The sequence below is a fragment of the Leucoraja erinacea genome, chromosome 5 (genome assembly GCF_028641065.1).
Source record: "Leucoraja erinacea ecotype New England chromosome 5, Leri_hhj_1, whole genome shotgun sequence".
Taxonomy (NCBI): domain Eukaryota; kingdom Metazoa; phylum Chordata; class Chondrichthyes; order Rajiformes; family Rajidae; genus Leucoraja; species Leucoraja erinaceus.
The window spans coordinates 27,090,190-27,107,774 of NC_073381.1; the positions used below are offsets into that span (position 1 = coordinate 27,090,190).

Genomic DNA, 17,585 nt, shown 5'->3' on the forward strand with positions numbered 1-17,585 from the left:
CCTGTTTGTTCTGGTTTTAGTCAAAGATGAATGAAATCTGTTTATGGGAAGTTTTAAAACAAAGTACCTCTTGTGAATCTCTGCATTTCTTCTACAAAAATGGGTGTTAAAACACTCCAGTTAAAATGTGCTGAACCTGAACCAATACAAATTGTCCTGAATTAACTGAAATCAAATCTCTTCCATTTGTGGTCATTGTTCAATGAGATATAAAGAATCAGAGAGGAAGACATTTCAGGGAGGCATCAAGACATGTCACACAAATTCAAAACTATGTCTTAAGCTACTGTGCAATTGACAGTAAAAGAGTGCTGCTAGATCTCCTGAGAAGACAGATCCCAAGGCATTTAAACCAAAACTTACCTCATCCATTAAAGAAAAATTCCACTTGACTGCTGCACTGTAATTCCACAGAGAACCAATTGTTCATGATCAGAAAGATTACTTACCACAGTCATTATAAAAAAAAGAAGTCAGGAAGGAAGCTGCTGACTACAATTTAACTAAACTTACAGCTGGGAAATAAATAATTAATATTTGGGAAAGATGTGGTGATAAATTTAAATAGTTTGGATTGTTAAATGGAAATTACATTTAATTAAGTTCTTTAGTGAAGTAACAGAGAGGTTTGATGTTGAATGTATGAATTCTCAAAAACCATTTTATAACATGCCACATCTCAGTCTTGCCAGAAATATTAAAATTAAAAGGCTTAAAAGTGGCAGCATGGTTACAAAGCTGGTCTGGGGACAGAAATAGAAGAACAGCTTCAAATCTTTTTACACCAGAATCAAGCACGCAGTGTTGATCCCCAGGGGTTGGAATTAGGACCCATTGCCTCTTCCTACATAAATTAATGACTTAGATTGGGTATATGAGACGTTCTTTCACGTTTCGCAGATGAGATGAAGTTCAGAAATGTACGGAGTAATGAGGGGAATAAAAACAGATGTCAGGAGGACATTAGACACACTGGTGAAATAAGCAAACAGATGGCAATGGAATAAAATGTAGGGAAGGGTGACGTGATTGAATGTAGTAGGTAGGACAAGGAAATGGAATATAAATTAAGTAGTGAATTTTAAAGTGCACATCAGAGCAGAGGCACCTCAAAATGAAGATGTGGGTGGGATGGATTGGTATGCAATTCATTGAAGATGACACGACAAATTAAGAAGGCTATTACCTTAAGCAAGTGGGATTCTTGGGTTTATTCATGAATAGAAGTGCAGTGGCTGCCTCCCCAACAGTCTGTCTGTCCTTTCTTCTTTTTGGTATTTTTAGTATGTGTTAAAAAGTACATTTTAGTGTTCCTTGGGTTTTTTGGGGGGATTTGGGGGAAACTTTTTTGCAATCTCTTACCTCAATGGAGATGCAATTTTTTTATGTTTCGTAACTCCGTCCCCACTGCGGCCTAACAATGGTGGAGTTGGCGGCCTTTCCTGGAGACTGATCCGGCGCTCCAACCCGTTGGAGTCTGCGGGACTTTAACATCGCGGAGCTTGCGATCCCTTTGCCGGGGATCGAAGCTCCAACCGCGGGGCTAACACTGTGAAGCCCGCGGTCTCTGGTAAGAAGAGGCCGACTCGGGAGCTCCATGCCGCAGAGAGAATTTCAACCAATCAGACATGGGAGTTTTGATCACCCCGATGGGGACTTCGATCGTCGGCTGCGGGGGCTTTTATCGCCCCGACTGCAGATAGTTTGACTGCCCCGGCCGCGGGAAAACAAAGAGGAAGAAGTTGAACTTTATTGCCTTCCATCACAGTGAGGAATGTGGAATCCACTGTGGTCGATGTTAATGTGGTTGAGTGTCTTGTTGCTTTTCACTTAGTTTGGCTGTATGGTAACTCAAATTTCACTGTACCTTAATTGGTACATGTGACAAAACACTGCCCTTGAAACCTTGAGAATGAGGCCGCAGCACCCTGTAAAACCTGAATTAGACATCAGTTGGAGCACTTTCGGTTCCTGATCCTGTACTACACAGAGAAGGTATGCAGAGGTATAAAGTGGTTGCAGATGTGTACCAAGACTATATCAGCCTGGAAACATCTATTCTGTAGAGAAATTGTAGAACCTTAAGGCAGGCCATGTTAATAAGGGATTTAATAGAGATTATTAAAAAATATGAGAGTGCTGGAGTAGCTCAGTGCACCTGGCAGCATTTCAGTCGAACATGGATAGGCAACGTTTCGAGTTGGGACCCTTCTTCAGACTGATTGTGAGGGGGGAGGGAGGGTAAAGCTAGAAGAGAGGAGAGGCAAGACAAAGCCTGGCAGGTATTATGCCGATACAGGTAAAGAGGGTTAATTGATAAGCAGATGGTTGGGCAAAGGCCAGAGATAAAAAGCCAGAAGGTCTAAGTCAAAAGCATTGAAGAGTTGCGATTGTGGAGCTAGAGGAAGTAATGTGGGTGGATGGGTAAGAGGAGGGAGAAATAGTCCTGTGACAAGATGGGACACAGGGGAAAGGAGGGGTGGAAAGGGGAACCGATTGTAAATTGTAAATTCTCTCTAATGTGTAGGTTAGTGCTGGCGGACGGGGATCATTGGTTAGCAGGGACTTGGTGGGCCGAAGGGACTGTTTCTACACTGTATCTCGAAACTAAATTAAATCACATAACTCAATTTGATTCTCTCTGCAAACTGAGAGGCAGTTTTCATGTACATGACAAATGAAAAAAATAAGTTACCACAAGAGTGCAATGAAATGTGAGTTCTTCATAACCTCCGTTAAAGAAGTACACGTGGCCCGTTAATTTTATTATAGGGTGATAAACTTAGAGTAAAATGAGTGTTGAATTTAAAATTTCCCGTGATCTTATAATGCAAAAAGAAATCTCTCTGGGTTAAGATTCATCATCAGGATATTTTTCGTGAGTTTTCCAGTATGTAGCTGAATGAGATAATTTGAAAAAAATGTAAAATATCAAAATAATTGTTGCCACAGCATGCAATTGACATGGTTTTTACACAATCAAAAGATAATATTTAAGCTCAGAAAATCCACTTCTAGAAGTGAAATATTTTGTTTCCATGGTGCAGTGGAAGATAGGCATAGGATTCAATACTTAACCCATGCCTGTATTATATTGTAGAAAATATGTTCATTTGTTTCCGAATTTTATTTGAGAAAGAAAACCAAATCTGTAGAGATCAATCCTTGTGGCAATCGCACGGAGCAATGTCAAACAGATGTTCCGATTATTTGTGCAGTTTTGTACGGAGGGGTATTAAAGGCAAAAGATCAATGGAGGCATCTTTAAAAGGGTAAAACTAAAACTGTTAAATATGAACAGAAGTGTATGGCTTGCAGGCACTGGGTAGAAGGCTACGTGTGTCAGTTCTTGCACTGTGTAAGCCAGGACTTGTTCAGTCTGACAACATATTAGCAGTCAAGAAACCACACGGAAATACCCACAGCCTAGTTCAGGGTACAATCCATTAAACAGAAACACCTTTACTGTCTTCAGGCAGTGTGGTCAATCGCATTTGGAGGGAGGGAGCCTGCCTGCGACAGCCAAACTGACAACTAGCTCGTGCCTGAGATAGACACAAAATACTGGAGTAACTCAGCGGGACAGGCGGCATCTCTGGAGAAGGAATAGGTGAAGTTTGAGTCTAGATCCTTCTTCAGTCTCTGAAGAAGTGTCTGAAGAAGGATCTCGATCCGAAATGTCACCCATTCCTTCTCTCCAGAGGCTGCCTGTCCCGCTGGGTTACTATAGCATTTTGGGTCTATCTTTGGTTTAAACCAGCATCTGTAGTTCCTTCATACACATACTAGTTTGTGCCTACCTGAACAAGTTATTTATGTAAGGTACACAAAAATGCTGGAGAAACTCAGCGGGTGCAGCAGCATCTATGGAGCGAAGGAAATAGGCGACGTTTCGGCCCGAAACGTCGCCTATTTCCTTCGCTCCATAGATGCTGCTGCACCCGCTGAGTTTCTCCAGCATTTTTGTGTACCTTCGATCTTCCATCATCTGCAGTTCCTTCTTGAACAAGTTATTTATGTACACAGGATTTAGTTGTCCTGCTTAACTTTTAGGGTTTTTTAAAATTATCTTGAATGAATTCTCACACGGGTACATCTAAAAAGTTACATTTGACACACGAGTACATTGAAAAAGTTAAGAAAATGTTTTTTCAATTTATTTAAATTATGAAAAGATTACTAAAGTTTAAACAATAAAATGTGTTCATCACATTAGTCGGTTCGGACCTCAAGCAGCTTACAAGACAACGATCTGCCATAGACACTAGCAGAAAGAAATGATATGCATATCAGCACCTTTTATGTCTTCATAGCAACACTCAGCTGTTTGTTCCACCACTGGATCAGAAAACTGTTAATATGTCAAAGGGTCTGTAATCCAGTGATTTATCAGGCATATTTCATGATTTTCTATATCAATTCCAATGTTTATTTTATCCTTCTTTAAATTCTACCATTGTAACATTTCTCATAATTCTTGATTGTACCGAAGCATGTTTTAGAATCCATAACCAGACAGCACATGAACAGGTCCATCGGCCAATAATGTCCATGCCGAACATGATGCCATTGTAAACTAATCTCCTCTACTTACACATGATCCATATCCCTTCATTCCCTACATATCCATGTGCCCGTGTAAAAGCCTTGTTAAAGCCACAATTATGCCTATGAAGTTATCTATTTACTATGTTGCAATCCTCTCTTTATTTAATAAATCAAATACAGGTTTAATATTCAATTACCCAGTAGAGAAATCCCCTCCTTTTCCACACCACTCACCTCCTCTGCTTGTCCAAAATGTGGCTGGGCAGTAGGTTGGATTTTGTGCAGGATTCTCCTTGATTTCCCGACAAGATTTCCTGACCTTTAGAAAGGAGATGAGGGGGAATTTCTCTAGTCGGAAGGTGGTGAATCTGTGGAATTCATTGCCACAGATGGCTGTGGAGGCCAAGTCAATGGATATTTTTAAAGCGGAGATTGACAGATTCTTGATTAGTAATGGTGTCAGTGATTATAGGGAGAAGGCAGGAGAATGGGGTTGAGAGAGAAACATAGATCAGCAATGATTGAATGGCGTAGTAGACTTGATGGGCCGCTCGTAAGAACTAGAGTGCAGACTGGACTTTGAAAATTGTGCCAAAAAAATGGTGCGTCGTGTATGCGGGCTCAGTGGACTATTTCTATACACTTTGCTAATCAGGGGGATTGTGCTTAGTTATGGCAAAGAAAATAATTTGATTGCGCATCTGCACATGTGACAATTAAGTACCAGTGCACCGTTGAAACCACATTGATCACATCTCAGCTATAATGAAGAAATATTGTGCTCCAAAACTCTCCAAACCATTAGCTTGGGTGATCAGGAGCAGCTACAAAATTAAATATTGTTCACCAGACAATATGGAAAATTGCCCAGGAATGTCTGATCACAAAAATGTAGGACAAATCTCTTCCACTTAATTACTATCCTTAAGGTCTATTCTGTTCTCATTTGACAGTAACAGAAGGTGCCATCAATCTATGCTTATGTACCGATAATCTGCTCACTAAAACTCAGTTTTGATTCTCCCAAGACCATGGAGCTTCGAATCTCTTTGGAAAAAGCCTTTGGAAAAACATGGGAAAATAGGGCCAAATTCCAGGGGTGTGCTGAGAATGATTGTTCTTCACCAAGATAGCACAAAAGCAAGGGTGGCATCAAGGAGTCATAGAGCCATATAGTGTGGAAACAGGCCCTTGGCTCAACTTACCCACACCGACCAACATGTCCCACCTACACTTGTTCCACTTGCCTGCGTTTGGTCCATATCCCTCTAAACCTGCCCTATCCATGTATCTCCCTCATTGCTTCTTAAACGTTGCGATAACCCCTGTCTAAACTATCTCCTCCGGCAAACTCATTCCATACATCCACCACCTTTTGCATGACAATGTTACCCCTCAGATTCCTATAAAATCTTTCCCCCTTCACTTTAAACCTATACCCCCTTGTTCCCGATTCCCCCACTCTGGGCAAGAGACTCTTTTTAGTTTTAGAGATACAGCCTGGAAACAGGCCCTTCGGCCCACCGGGTCCGCGCCGACCTGCGATCTCCACATATTAACACATTCCTACACACACTAAGGACTATTTTTACATTAACCAAACCAATTTACCTACATACCTGTACGTCTTTGGATGTGGGAGTTAAACTTTATTCTCTGGAGCGCAGAAGGTTCAGGGGGGGTCACATAGAAAATCTTTAAAATGATGTACAGATAGCACCCATATGTTGACAAGCTTTTCCATGTTGGGGAGGATTCAGGACAAGAGGACATGACTTCAGGATTAAAGGGGGACAGATCCTTTAAGGGTAATATGAGGGGAACTTTTTACTCAGAGAGTGGTAGAGAGTGTGGAATGATCTTCCAGTGGAAGTCTCTGCAGGTTCAGAGGGTATTTAAAAATAAATTCATTGGCTATATTTAAGGGAATGGAGGGTTATGGATGAGTGGGCAGGTGGGGCCAAGGGGAAAAAAAATTGTTCGGTACGGACTTGTAGGGCGAGATACCTGTTACCGTGCTGTAATTGTTATATGGTTATATGGTTATACCTGTACGTCTTTGGAGTGTGGGAGGAAACCGAAGATCTCGGAGAAAACTTATGCGGTCACAGGGAAAACTTACAAACTCCGTACAGACAGCACCCATAGTTGAGATTGAACTCGGGTCTCCTGCACTGCAAGCACTGTAAGGCAGCTACTCTACCACTGTGCAACCATGTCACCCTCTGTGCTCTACCCAATATATTTCTCTCATGATTCTATATTCTTGATAACATCAAATCAAATTTGCAACAGGGAGAGATTATCTAATGGAAAGGAAGATCAATTGTGTTCATGGAAGTACATTTATCTCAGCCCCAGCACATCACTTCCTCCAGGAAGTGCTTTGAACCTAACCATCATCAGCAATGACTTTCTTCCTATTTGTGTAGCAATTAATGTTACTGACATACATGGCTCAGTCAAAGACAGCTACCACAATATGCCTAAAAACTTCCGTTTAACAGGGAAGGGTCTCGACCCAAAACGTCACCTATTCCTTTTCTCCACAGATGTTGCCTGACCCGCTGAGTTACACCAGCATTTTGTGTCGGTCTTTTGTGTAAACCAGCATCTGCAGTTCCCTCCTATACTTCCTTTTAACGTGCAGTTGCATTACCACAACCAACTCCACTGGCATCGATTTCCAGAAAGTCAGCCAGATCTGTCTCATGAAGTGGTAGACGTAAGATCATAAATTATAAGATCATATGATTGGAGTAGAATTAAGCCATTTGGCCCATCCAGTCTACTCCGTCATTCAATCATGCTGATCTAGCTCTCCTAACCCCATTCTCCTGCCTTCTCCCCATAACCCCTGACACCCGTGTAGGTGTCACCCGTACAAGTGCAGATTGGCAGCTGGCTGTACTGCAATGAGGGCCTCAAGCCCTGACTACAGAAGCTTTTCCATCACAAGGCAAAGGCCATGAGCTTCATGGAATGTCCTTTCCTTATCCAGAGTTCCATAAATAACCAGGAAGCTCAACATTGTACCATCCACAGCATCCTATTTATTTTCACACTGTCCATTTGAAATATTCCCTCCCTCCATCATTGCAGCCCTGTGGCTGAAGAGTGTACAAATTCACTGCAGGAAGCTCCTTCAACACCGTCGCCCAAATTGTAGAGATACCTCTTAGAGATACAGTGTGGAAACAGGCCTTCTGGCCCACCGTGTCTGCGCTGACCAGCGATACCTGTCCGCTAACACTATCCTGCACACTAGTGACAATTTACAAGTTTTACTGAAGCCAATTAACCCTCAAACCTGTACGTCTTTGGAGTGTGGGAGGAAACCCGGGGTAAGCCCAAGTAGTCACGGGGAGGACGTGCAAACTCCGTACAGACAGCACCCGTAGTCAAACCTGGGTCTCTGGCATTGTAAGGCAGCAATTCTACCGCTGTGCCGCTGTGCCACCCCTAAAGTTTTCAAGGACAATGGCAGCTGGAGCCCTGACTGCCAGTATCCCCCAATTCCCTCAACATCAACACACTCTCCTGAATTCTAAATATGTTGCTGATCCTTCACAGATGAATCAAAATCCTGGGATATTTTTCCTTACAGAATTGCTTCAGCAGATGGACTACAGCTGTCAAAGAAGGTGGTTTCCCTTCACTCTCTCAAGGGCAATTAAGGGTGGGCCACAACGTTGATTTTGCTACTGACAACTACAATGAGTTACATTTTTTTAAAGACAGAACTGCATTTGCTTCAGCTCAAATAATGATAATGTACAAGCAAAAAAAAACAGTCAGATATTTCTTCTTGATAAGTGCTTGCTTGGAAACTCATCGTCAATTGACAGCCCTAAATGCACAATGGCTGGGCGCTGTGTCCTGCTTCCTAAGTTCACTTCCACTGAAGTCAATAGACAGACATTTACAATCATAACATTGCTCTGACTACAAGTTAAGGTTATCCAAGGAAGCACCGTGCCATGGTAACAGTAGTCAGCTACGTTGCTCTTTGACTTTACCGATTTCTGGAAAGCAGTCTTAAGTGCTGCAACTGCCAAGCTTTGGCATAAGATAAAAGCTTTGTAGAACAGCATGCTAGCGCATCCAGATCATTTAAAAGGGATTGGGAAGAAGTAGTATTATTATTATGGGGACGTGCAGAGCTTTGTTTCAATGTATTATGTGCATAAAAGCCCCCTGCGATATTAAACAATTTGCCCTTAGAGAACTGACAATAATGAATGTTTTGTTGTGGGCAGAGCTTCATTATCACAAAAACTGAATGTCAGATAACAACCAGCACTGACTGCAAATAATAGATGCAAAGATTACTTTGTAAATCCATCTACTTAAAATGCACTTCATAAGCCAAAATGCCCCGATGCTGCCAAGGAGAAAGTAACATGGTGGCTGCAGGTGTGAGCTGGTGTTAAAGTATTACCAAAGAGAGACACAAAATGCTGGAGTAACTCAGCGGGACAGGCAGCATCTCCGGATAGAAGGAATGGGTATAATTTTGGGATCAGACCCTTCTTCAGACTGATGTATTACCACTTTAGAGCTGGTCGTAAAACCAAACCAATTATTTAGTCCAGGGAACAAAACGCTACCAACAAGAAGACAAAACTAGACACAATATGCTGGAGTAACTCAGCAGGTCAGGCGGCATCTCTGGAGAAAAGGAACAGGTCATGTTTACGGTCGAGATGTCACCTATTCCTTTTCTCCAGAGATGCTGCCAGACCTGCTGAGTTACTCCAGTATTTATCTTCAGAGTAAACCAGTATCTGAAGTTCCTTCCGACACAAGAAAACAAATCTACAGTTTTCAATATTGCATAAAATTATCCCAAAAAGAACAATGTTTCTGCTTTGTTCGCTTTTAATGACATGTATCTTTAAAGGTCTTAGCCAAATGGTAAAAAAAATTCTCCCAGGCGAAAACAAATGCTTGATATTTTTGCACGACTTTTTACCATCTGCTAAGTGGAAGATCACTGTTGGTGGCAAAGTGGCACTGGTGGTAAAGCTGCTGTCTCATAGTGCCAGAGACCTGGGTTCTATCCCGACCATGGGCGCTGTGTGGAGTTTGCACGTCCACATCTATCTGGAATATTGTGAGCAATTTATGGCATAATATCTGAGGAAAGATATACTGGCTCTGGAGAGGGTCCAGAGGAGGTTTACAAGAATGATCCCAGGAATGAGTAGGTTAACCCAGTGGTCCCCAACCTTTTTTAGTTCATGGCCCCCTTGGGCTCTTTCATTTTTCTGTGGCCCCCCCCCTGACATTATTAGCGGAAAAAAAGTGGCCCCCTTCATTGAACCTGTGGCCCCCTAAATCCCCAAATTTTTCTATGGCCCCCCTGAATTTAGCCATATGGCCCCTGGTTGGGAATCACTGGGCTAACCTATAATGAGCGTTTGTCAGCACAGTGCCTGCACTCGCTAGAGTTTAGAAGAATGAGGGGGAGAACCTCATTGAAACGTACAGTATAGTGAAAGGCTTGAATAGAGTGGATGGAGAGAGGTTGTTTCCACTAGTGGGAGAGTCTAGAACGAGAGGTCATAGCCTTAAAATTAAAGGACATTCTTTTAGGAAAGAGATGAGGAGAAATTTCTTTACTCAGAGGGTGGTGAAACTGTGGATTTTTTTGCCACAGAAAGCTGTAGAGGACAAGTCAGTGGATATTTTTAAGGCAGAGATAGATAGATTTTTGATTAGTACAGGTGTCAGAGGTTGTATGGAGAAGGCAGGAGAATGGGGTTAGGAGGGAGAGATTGATCAGCAATAATTGAATGGTGGAGTAAACTTGATGGGCCGAATGGCCTAATTCCCTTCCTATCACATGATCTTATGACCTTATGATTCCAAAGGTGTGCAGGTCTGTAGGTTAATTGGCCTCTGTAAATTACATCCAATGTGTAGAGAGTGCATGCAAAAGTGTTCTAACATGAAATTAGTGTGAAAGGTGATCGACACAAAAATGTTGGCGTAACGCAGTGGGTCAAGCAGCTTCTCTGGAGAAAAGAAATACCTCCTGTGTACATCTGCAATGAACATCATTACAGGTGGCTGCACATTGTGGCGTGAATGAGTAAGACCGTATGATTCAAATTGTAAGGAAACTGGTCTTAACCCCTTCCCAATGTCTATTGAGGATGTGTCACTGGTACATGTCAAGAGGTTAAGTCAGCCTTCTTTCATGCCCTAGTTAAGAACCCATCAAGCCAAAAGTCCTGCTGTCTGTACGGAGTTTGTACGTTCTCCCTCATGGGTTTTCTCCAGGTGCTCCGGTTTGCTCCCACACTCCAAAGACCTGCAGGTTTGTAGGCTAATTGGCTTCTGTAAATTGTTCCCAGTGTGTAGCATAGAACTAGTGTACGAGTGATTGTTTGTCAGCCTCAGTGGGCCGAAGGGCCTGTTTCCACACTGTATCCCCAAAAAATCATCTCAAATATTGCTTGGGTGGGTTACAACCCAATGGATTGAGTATTAAAAGCCAAATGCAAATTGGAACACAGAGGGTGGTAAGTATCTGGAACACAATGCCAGGAATGGTGGTGGGGACAGACACAATAGTGGCGATTAGGTGGCTATTACATAGGCACGTGGAAATGCATGGAATGATCGGCACAGACATTGTGTTCCTGCACTGTACTCTTCTATGTTCTATATTCTATGTTCTATGGTAGAACAATATCTCGTTTTCTGCTTGAAGAGGCTATGACCTGGCATTAAACATAAAGAAATGTCATTCTTTCCTCTTCTCTCTCAGTACTGAGGCAGGGGTTTGGATCGAAAACATCAACTTCCACCTTTTGCCTCCAGAGATGCTGCTTGACCTATTGATTCTGGCAGGGTTTTTTCTTTGTTGTAAATTCCACCATCTGCAATTTATTTTGACTTCATTGTTAGATGCAGCACAATTAAATTCAAAGTTAATCTCTTGCTGCTGTGGCCAACATTAAGCTTCAGAAAAAAATACCGAGATATTTTTCCATTCTTTGTCATAATTATCCACTGTTATTTTTAATGCAATTGCTAGTTCAGGGGCTCTTTATTTGTTTGGTTTAGTTTATTGTCACGTGTACCGAGTTACAGTGAAAAACTTTTGTAGCGTGCTAACCAGTCAGCGGAAAGACAATACATGATTACAATCAAGCCATCCACAGTGTACACATACGCGATGAAGAGAATAACGTTTAGTGCAAGATAAAGTCCAGTAAAATCCACTTAAAGGTAGTCAGAGTGTCTCCAATGAGTTAGATAGTAGCTTTGTGTTGTTTGTCCAATACTAGTCAGATCCAAATGCAGATAGTCCTGTTCTTACCATTTTGGTCCCTTGCAAAAAACAAAGAAGATCTCAGCTCAGAAATTGCTCAGAGGAACCTCTCCTCCCACTGCAGTGCTGTAACCCCACCACATGTGCATTGGGAACTGTTCTTAAGTTCAAGGGCCACAGCTCCAGCCAGTTACAGTATTTGAACTGTAGCCGCCCTGAAGCAATTCCAGTCCATTTGGTTTAATTTCTATCTTCCCAAACTCACAAATATCCCAATAGTATATTGCCAAGGTTTACACTGCAGGGGTAATAGCTTTGTATCTGCCTCTTTGTTCTTCCAGTGCAGCCCTCAGAGCAGACTCTGCTGAGAGTTTTCATTGCTACTGACCTCCACACTGCAAGCATTAGACCCCTTTAAAAGCAGGATATCTTAAGTCTGCATTCCTGGAGTGCATTTCAACAGCACGATGACTGACAGACAAAACCCAAATCAGAAACAATTACTTGAAATTCATTAAGTACTATTTTTATTTTCAATTTCACAACCATTAGGTTTTACCTCAGTTGCTTATTTTACATGAAACAATTATTCTGATAAAAGGTCATTGACAGAAATGTTAACTCTGTTATTCTCTGCACATACATTGCGAGTTGAAGGGCCTGTTCCTGTGCTGTACTCTTCTCCATTCCATGAACTCATGCACCCCTCATGCACCCCTCAGACCTGGAAATATCTGGTCATTGTTTCATTTGGATGAAATTTACAGAGCACCCCCTGCTGAAGAATACTGTGGAAAACATCCTCGACTTCACTTATCAAACTGAAACTGAGCCTTTCAATATTGAATACCCAGCGTCAGTTCTGCTCTTAGAGTCATAGTCATAGTGATACAGTGTGGAAACAGGCCGTTCGGCCCAGCTTGCCCAACATGACAATAAACTCTCTTGAATCTCTTGAATGTCCCACTTACATTAGTCCCATCTACCTCCGCTTGATCCGTATGCCTTCAAATCTGCCCTATCCATGTGCCTGTCTAACTGTTTCTTAAACATTGGGATAGTCCCAGCCTCAACTACCTCATCTGGCAGCTTGTTCCTTACACCCACCACTCTTTGCGTGAAAAAAAAGTCATCATAGCCATGTAAGCGTTCTGTATCCCATCAGTGGTGACAAGCCAGGATGTTGATGGTGAGGGACCAGGTAACACCAGTTTTTTACTCTTTATCCTTGAACTCAGGCAGTGAACATAAATGTTGAATGAGCCTAGGGGGAAAATGAGACAAAGCACAATTCTGATTTGATTGTGTCCCCAACCCATCTTAACACCAGCCAGCTATTTTTCAGTCACAGAGTTTTGCTCAGGAGTGCAATTGCTGGCAGTTATTTGGAAACGTTTTGTTCCAAAAATATAGGCACAAAATACTGGAGTATCTCAGCAGGTCAGGCAGCATCTCTGGATTCTGGAGTCTATCTATGGTATAAACCAGCATCTGCAGGCCCTTCCTACACAGGTTTTGTTCCAAACTCTAAATTAGCTCCAGAATATTGACACTGACTTTTACTCTGCAAGTTTGGTTCTACTGAAGTAAAGAACACACATTTACCACTGTAAATGAAAAGCATACTAACTGCAGATGCTGCAAATCTGAAATAAAAAAAATAAAAGCTCTAAACACTCAGGCAGCATCTGTGGAAAGTGAAACAGAGCATGAAAGGTGTTCCACTTCCTCTGATGCTGCCTGACCTGGGGAACATTTCCGCCATTTTCTGTTTATCTTACACCTTTGTCAACCAAAAGCCAAATATTTCCTCAGGCTTACAGACCTGACAGCAGGTTAATGTCACCATTAGAGGTTTTATTAGATAATCAATGAAACATAACTTTGCAAATTTGAAAAGAATGCATGAACTAAATGGCAAATTCATTAAAAAAATGGAGGATGAGAATCCAAATTAATACTTAGTTGGAGCTCCTTCTTCTGGACAGACCAATATTTCTGTTGAATAAAAATGCTTTTGGCTCTTTGTGAGATGATAAAGAGTGAAGTGAGTTCGCAGAGACATAGAGAAGAAACACAAGAGCCTGCAGATGCTGGAATAAGTTTATGTAGGTTAAACATAGGAACGGAATAAGGTCATTTGGCTTGATCCATCTGAGGGATAAGAATCTGAGGGAAAAAACAAAGGGTGGTGGGTGTATGGAATGAGCTGCCAGAGGAGGTAGTTGAGGCAGGAACTATCGCAATGTGACATATAAACAGGTACATGGAAAGAACAGGCTTGGAGGGATATGGGTGACACTTAGGCAGGTGGGACAAGTGTAGTTGGGACATGTTGGCAGATGTGGGCAAGTTGGGCCGAAGGGCCTGTTTCCACGCTGTATGACTATGACTCTAATTACCTTGCATCCTTCAGTGATGGCTGTTGTGACTTTCTGTAATAGAGAGGAAAATAATCTCTTTAAAAGGAAATAACAACATGCCGAGAAACCTTGCAAACCATTGCTATAAAAGGTTTCACAAGTATTATTTAGCGACAATTACCAACTATGCTTTTGGTTACAATACAGAAGAAATAGTTTTGCTTCCAACATTAATATCTTACGTACTTGTTGAGCACACAAAGAATGCTGCACTGTTATGTTATACAATTCTGATAATATATTTGTATCCACTTTAAGAACACCATATATTTCCCTTTTAAGAACATTGTGAATGTGTTGGTGCATGTGTAATAACCAGGGTAACGGATGTTTCCATTTCACTGAGCAGTAGGTGCTTCTTAGATTATTTATTGAAGTTAAATTATCTGAGTTCATACGCCACAAAAATCAATAAGACAAGACTCATAGTTTCTCCAGCATTTATCTTTTGATTCTTCAGTACAATGTGTCAAGTCAGCTCTCTGACACAACATTTCTTTCAGAAAGGTCAATAAATCCAAAAAAAAGGTTAAAAAAGGACAACATTTGAAGTGGCGCTATCTGCTCACCTGTGGCTCCTAACATTTACCCCACTTTCATTGGGGTCACAGGTAACATTGTTTCGTCAGAGAGAGTTCCCTGGTCAAAATACACATTTAATGTTTTTGGTCATCCAATCTAAAGAGTAGGAAGGTGTTTAAGAGGAACTGCAGATGCTGGAAAATCGAAGGTACACAAAAATGCTGAGAAACTCAGCGGGTGCAGCAGCATCTATGGAGCGAAGGAAATAGGCAACGTTTCGGGCCGAAACGTTGCCTATTTCCTTCGCTCCATAGATGCTGCTGCATCCGCTGAGTTTCTCCAGCATTTTTGTGTACCTAAAGAGTAGGAAGCATCACAAAAGCTCACGAGTTGTTTCCTGGAATGGGGGTTTGCCTTCTGAGGAGGTTAACTAGGCTGGCCTACCCTCTGTGGATTAGATGAATAAACTGTGATCTCATTGAAACATATACAAATATAATGGGGCTTGTCAGGGTAGATTTAAGATGTCTCCTTTGGCTGGTCAACCAAAGCACAGGGCTCATAATCTCAAAATAAAAGGTTGGTTATTCAGGCTGGACTTGAGGGGAAATTTCTTGTACCTGAAGGTAATCAATTATTGGAATTCTCTTCCTAAGATGTCTGTGGAATATATTCACGTCTTGGTTTTTGGATAGTAAGGTTAGATTAAGAAAGTGATGCCAGGTTAAAAGATCATCCCATGATCTTAATGAATGGCAGTTAAGGTACACAAGAGGCTGAGTGACATACTCCTGCCTTTATTTAACTTTTTCATACATTGGGCCTCACAGTTCCTGTGACCCAGGCTCAATGCTGATATCAGGTGCTGTGTATATAGAGATTGCCCATTCTGACTGTGGCTAGATGGGATTCCCCTGACATCTCCAGCTTCCTTACACCTCCCAAAGACATCCTGGTAGGTTAATTTGTCACATGTGTAGGGAGGTGGCAGGAGAATCGGAATGGAGTTGCTGGGCATGTGGGAAAGAATAAGTTGCCTAGAAACAAGTTGGGGAATGGGATCCAAAGAAACTCTATCTCAAAGCCAGCATAGAGTTAATGGGTTGAATGGCCTCCTATTTCATAAACATGAGAAGTATGAGAAATAATTGTGGTAGCTAAATCTTTCTTCATTCCTCATCGTGGTAAACCTATTTGGAAAATGTTCCCTTACATTTCACTGAGCAATATAGTCATCTCATTTGTATTTAGAAGACTTCTCCCCACCTTCATTGTACATATTGCAAATGTATAAAATGGCCTATTATTTCTTAATATGGGTTATCTGGCAATAGGGGGAAATGTTTAGTCTACTTAGGCTGATAAATACTTCAGATGAGTCAAAAACCTGAAACAATAAATTATTTTATGAAAGCTTAGCTAGAACATACAATTTACTACATTGAAAAACTGTACATCAATGTGTGAGATTTCACACATCCCAAGTTTGTATGATGTTTCTTACTCAAAATGAAAAGTGTTAGGCTGGAATTTTTTATTTTGCTGGTAAACATTTTAGTTGATTAAAAAAAACACAAATTAAATATCTAACAGTATTTTGGTTGTCATGATTAGTTTAGTTTAGTTTGATACAACGCAGAAACAGGTCCTTCAGCTCATTGAGTCCGCACCGACCAGCGATCCCCACACATTAACACCATCCTACACTAAGGACGATGTTTACATTTATACCAAGCCAATTGACGTGCAAACCTGTACATCTTTGGAGTGTGGGAGGAAACTGAAGTTCTCGGAAAAAACTCACACAGGTCACGGGGAGAACGTACAAACTCCGTACAGAGAAGCACCCGTGGCCGGGATCAAACCCGGGTCTCTGCCGCTATAAGTGCTGTAAGGCAGCAACTCTGCCGCTGCGCCACCATGCCACCGCTTAATTCAGGATAATTGAAAATATTCAAAATTACAATGAGATGTTCAGCATTACTGCAAAGGTTAAAAATTACATCCATGCTTACTAATCAATGTCATACATACATTTAAACCTTCTCTCAGCTGCAGTCAAGTCAGTGTTTATGTGTATTATTATAAGTTTATGTGTATTAGAATTTTGCAAATTACTGATATAGTTTCTTATGCACAGATTTCTAATCTGCTTTATTTTTCCTTATGACATTACTGAGAGGATCTAATGATGTAATTCTGATGCTCAACTTGCCGGAGACTGATTGACCGTGGCATGAAGGGGATTGACAGATTCCCTCAGACAATGCTACCCCCTTCTGGCAGAAGTAAATTAATGATTTCATTGCAAAATCTTCAGAGTCACGTTTCCATTCACATGTTTCGTTCTTTGATTTGTTCCTTTCACAATGAAATACAGGAAATGTTTGGGGAGGTGGGGGGGGGGGGGAGAAGAAACAAGATCAAAGGAAGCACAGTGGCACAACGGCACAGCGATACAGTAACCTAGTGACCTAGTTTTAAGATAAATCATATTATTAGGATACAATGTTTCCAGGAAGTCCATGCTCCTTTAGTTCTGCCTGCAAACCACAATGTAATATCTTGTGGTGAACGTTCTCCAAACATTCTCTCACAGTGAGGTTTGATACAAATACAAATATAAGATCCAGCAGGTTTTCTCTTATCTACGTCATAATAAGTTATAGGAGCAGAATTAGGGCCATCATGTCTACTCTGCTGTTCAATCATGGCTGATCTATCTTTCCCTCTCAACCCCACACACCCCATAGTCCCTGACACCCTACTAATCAAGAAAATATATTTGAATATATGCTAATGGTCAC

At 41.4% G+C, this 17,585-nt stretch overlaps 1 protein-coding gene across 4 annotated transcripts in view; it reads right to left on the reverse strand.

Moving 5' to 3' along the window:
* Positions 1–10,231: 10,231 nt before the first annotated feature.
* Positions 10,232–17,585, reverse strand: part of LOC129697061 (probable E3 ubiquitin-protein ligase RNF144A-A) — a 129,062-nt gene continuing 121,708 nt past the window's right edge. For 2 of the 4 annotated variants that reach the window (XM_055635272.1, XM_055635271.1), the window contains one exon: positions 13,692–14,268. In XM_055635272.1, coding sequence (XP_055491247.1) covers positions 14,071–14,268 — 198 coding nt within the window. In that variant the 3' untranslated portion in view covers positions 13,692–14,070. Of the gene's footprint in view, positions 13,098–13,689; positions 14,269–17,585 lie in introns of those variants that run through there. The other 2 variants (XM_055635275.1, XM_055635273.1) reach the window with 2 other exon arrangements.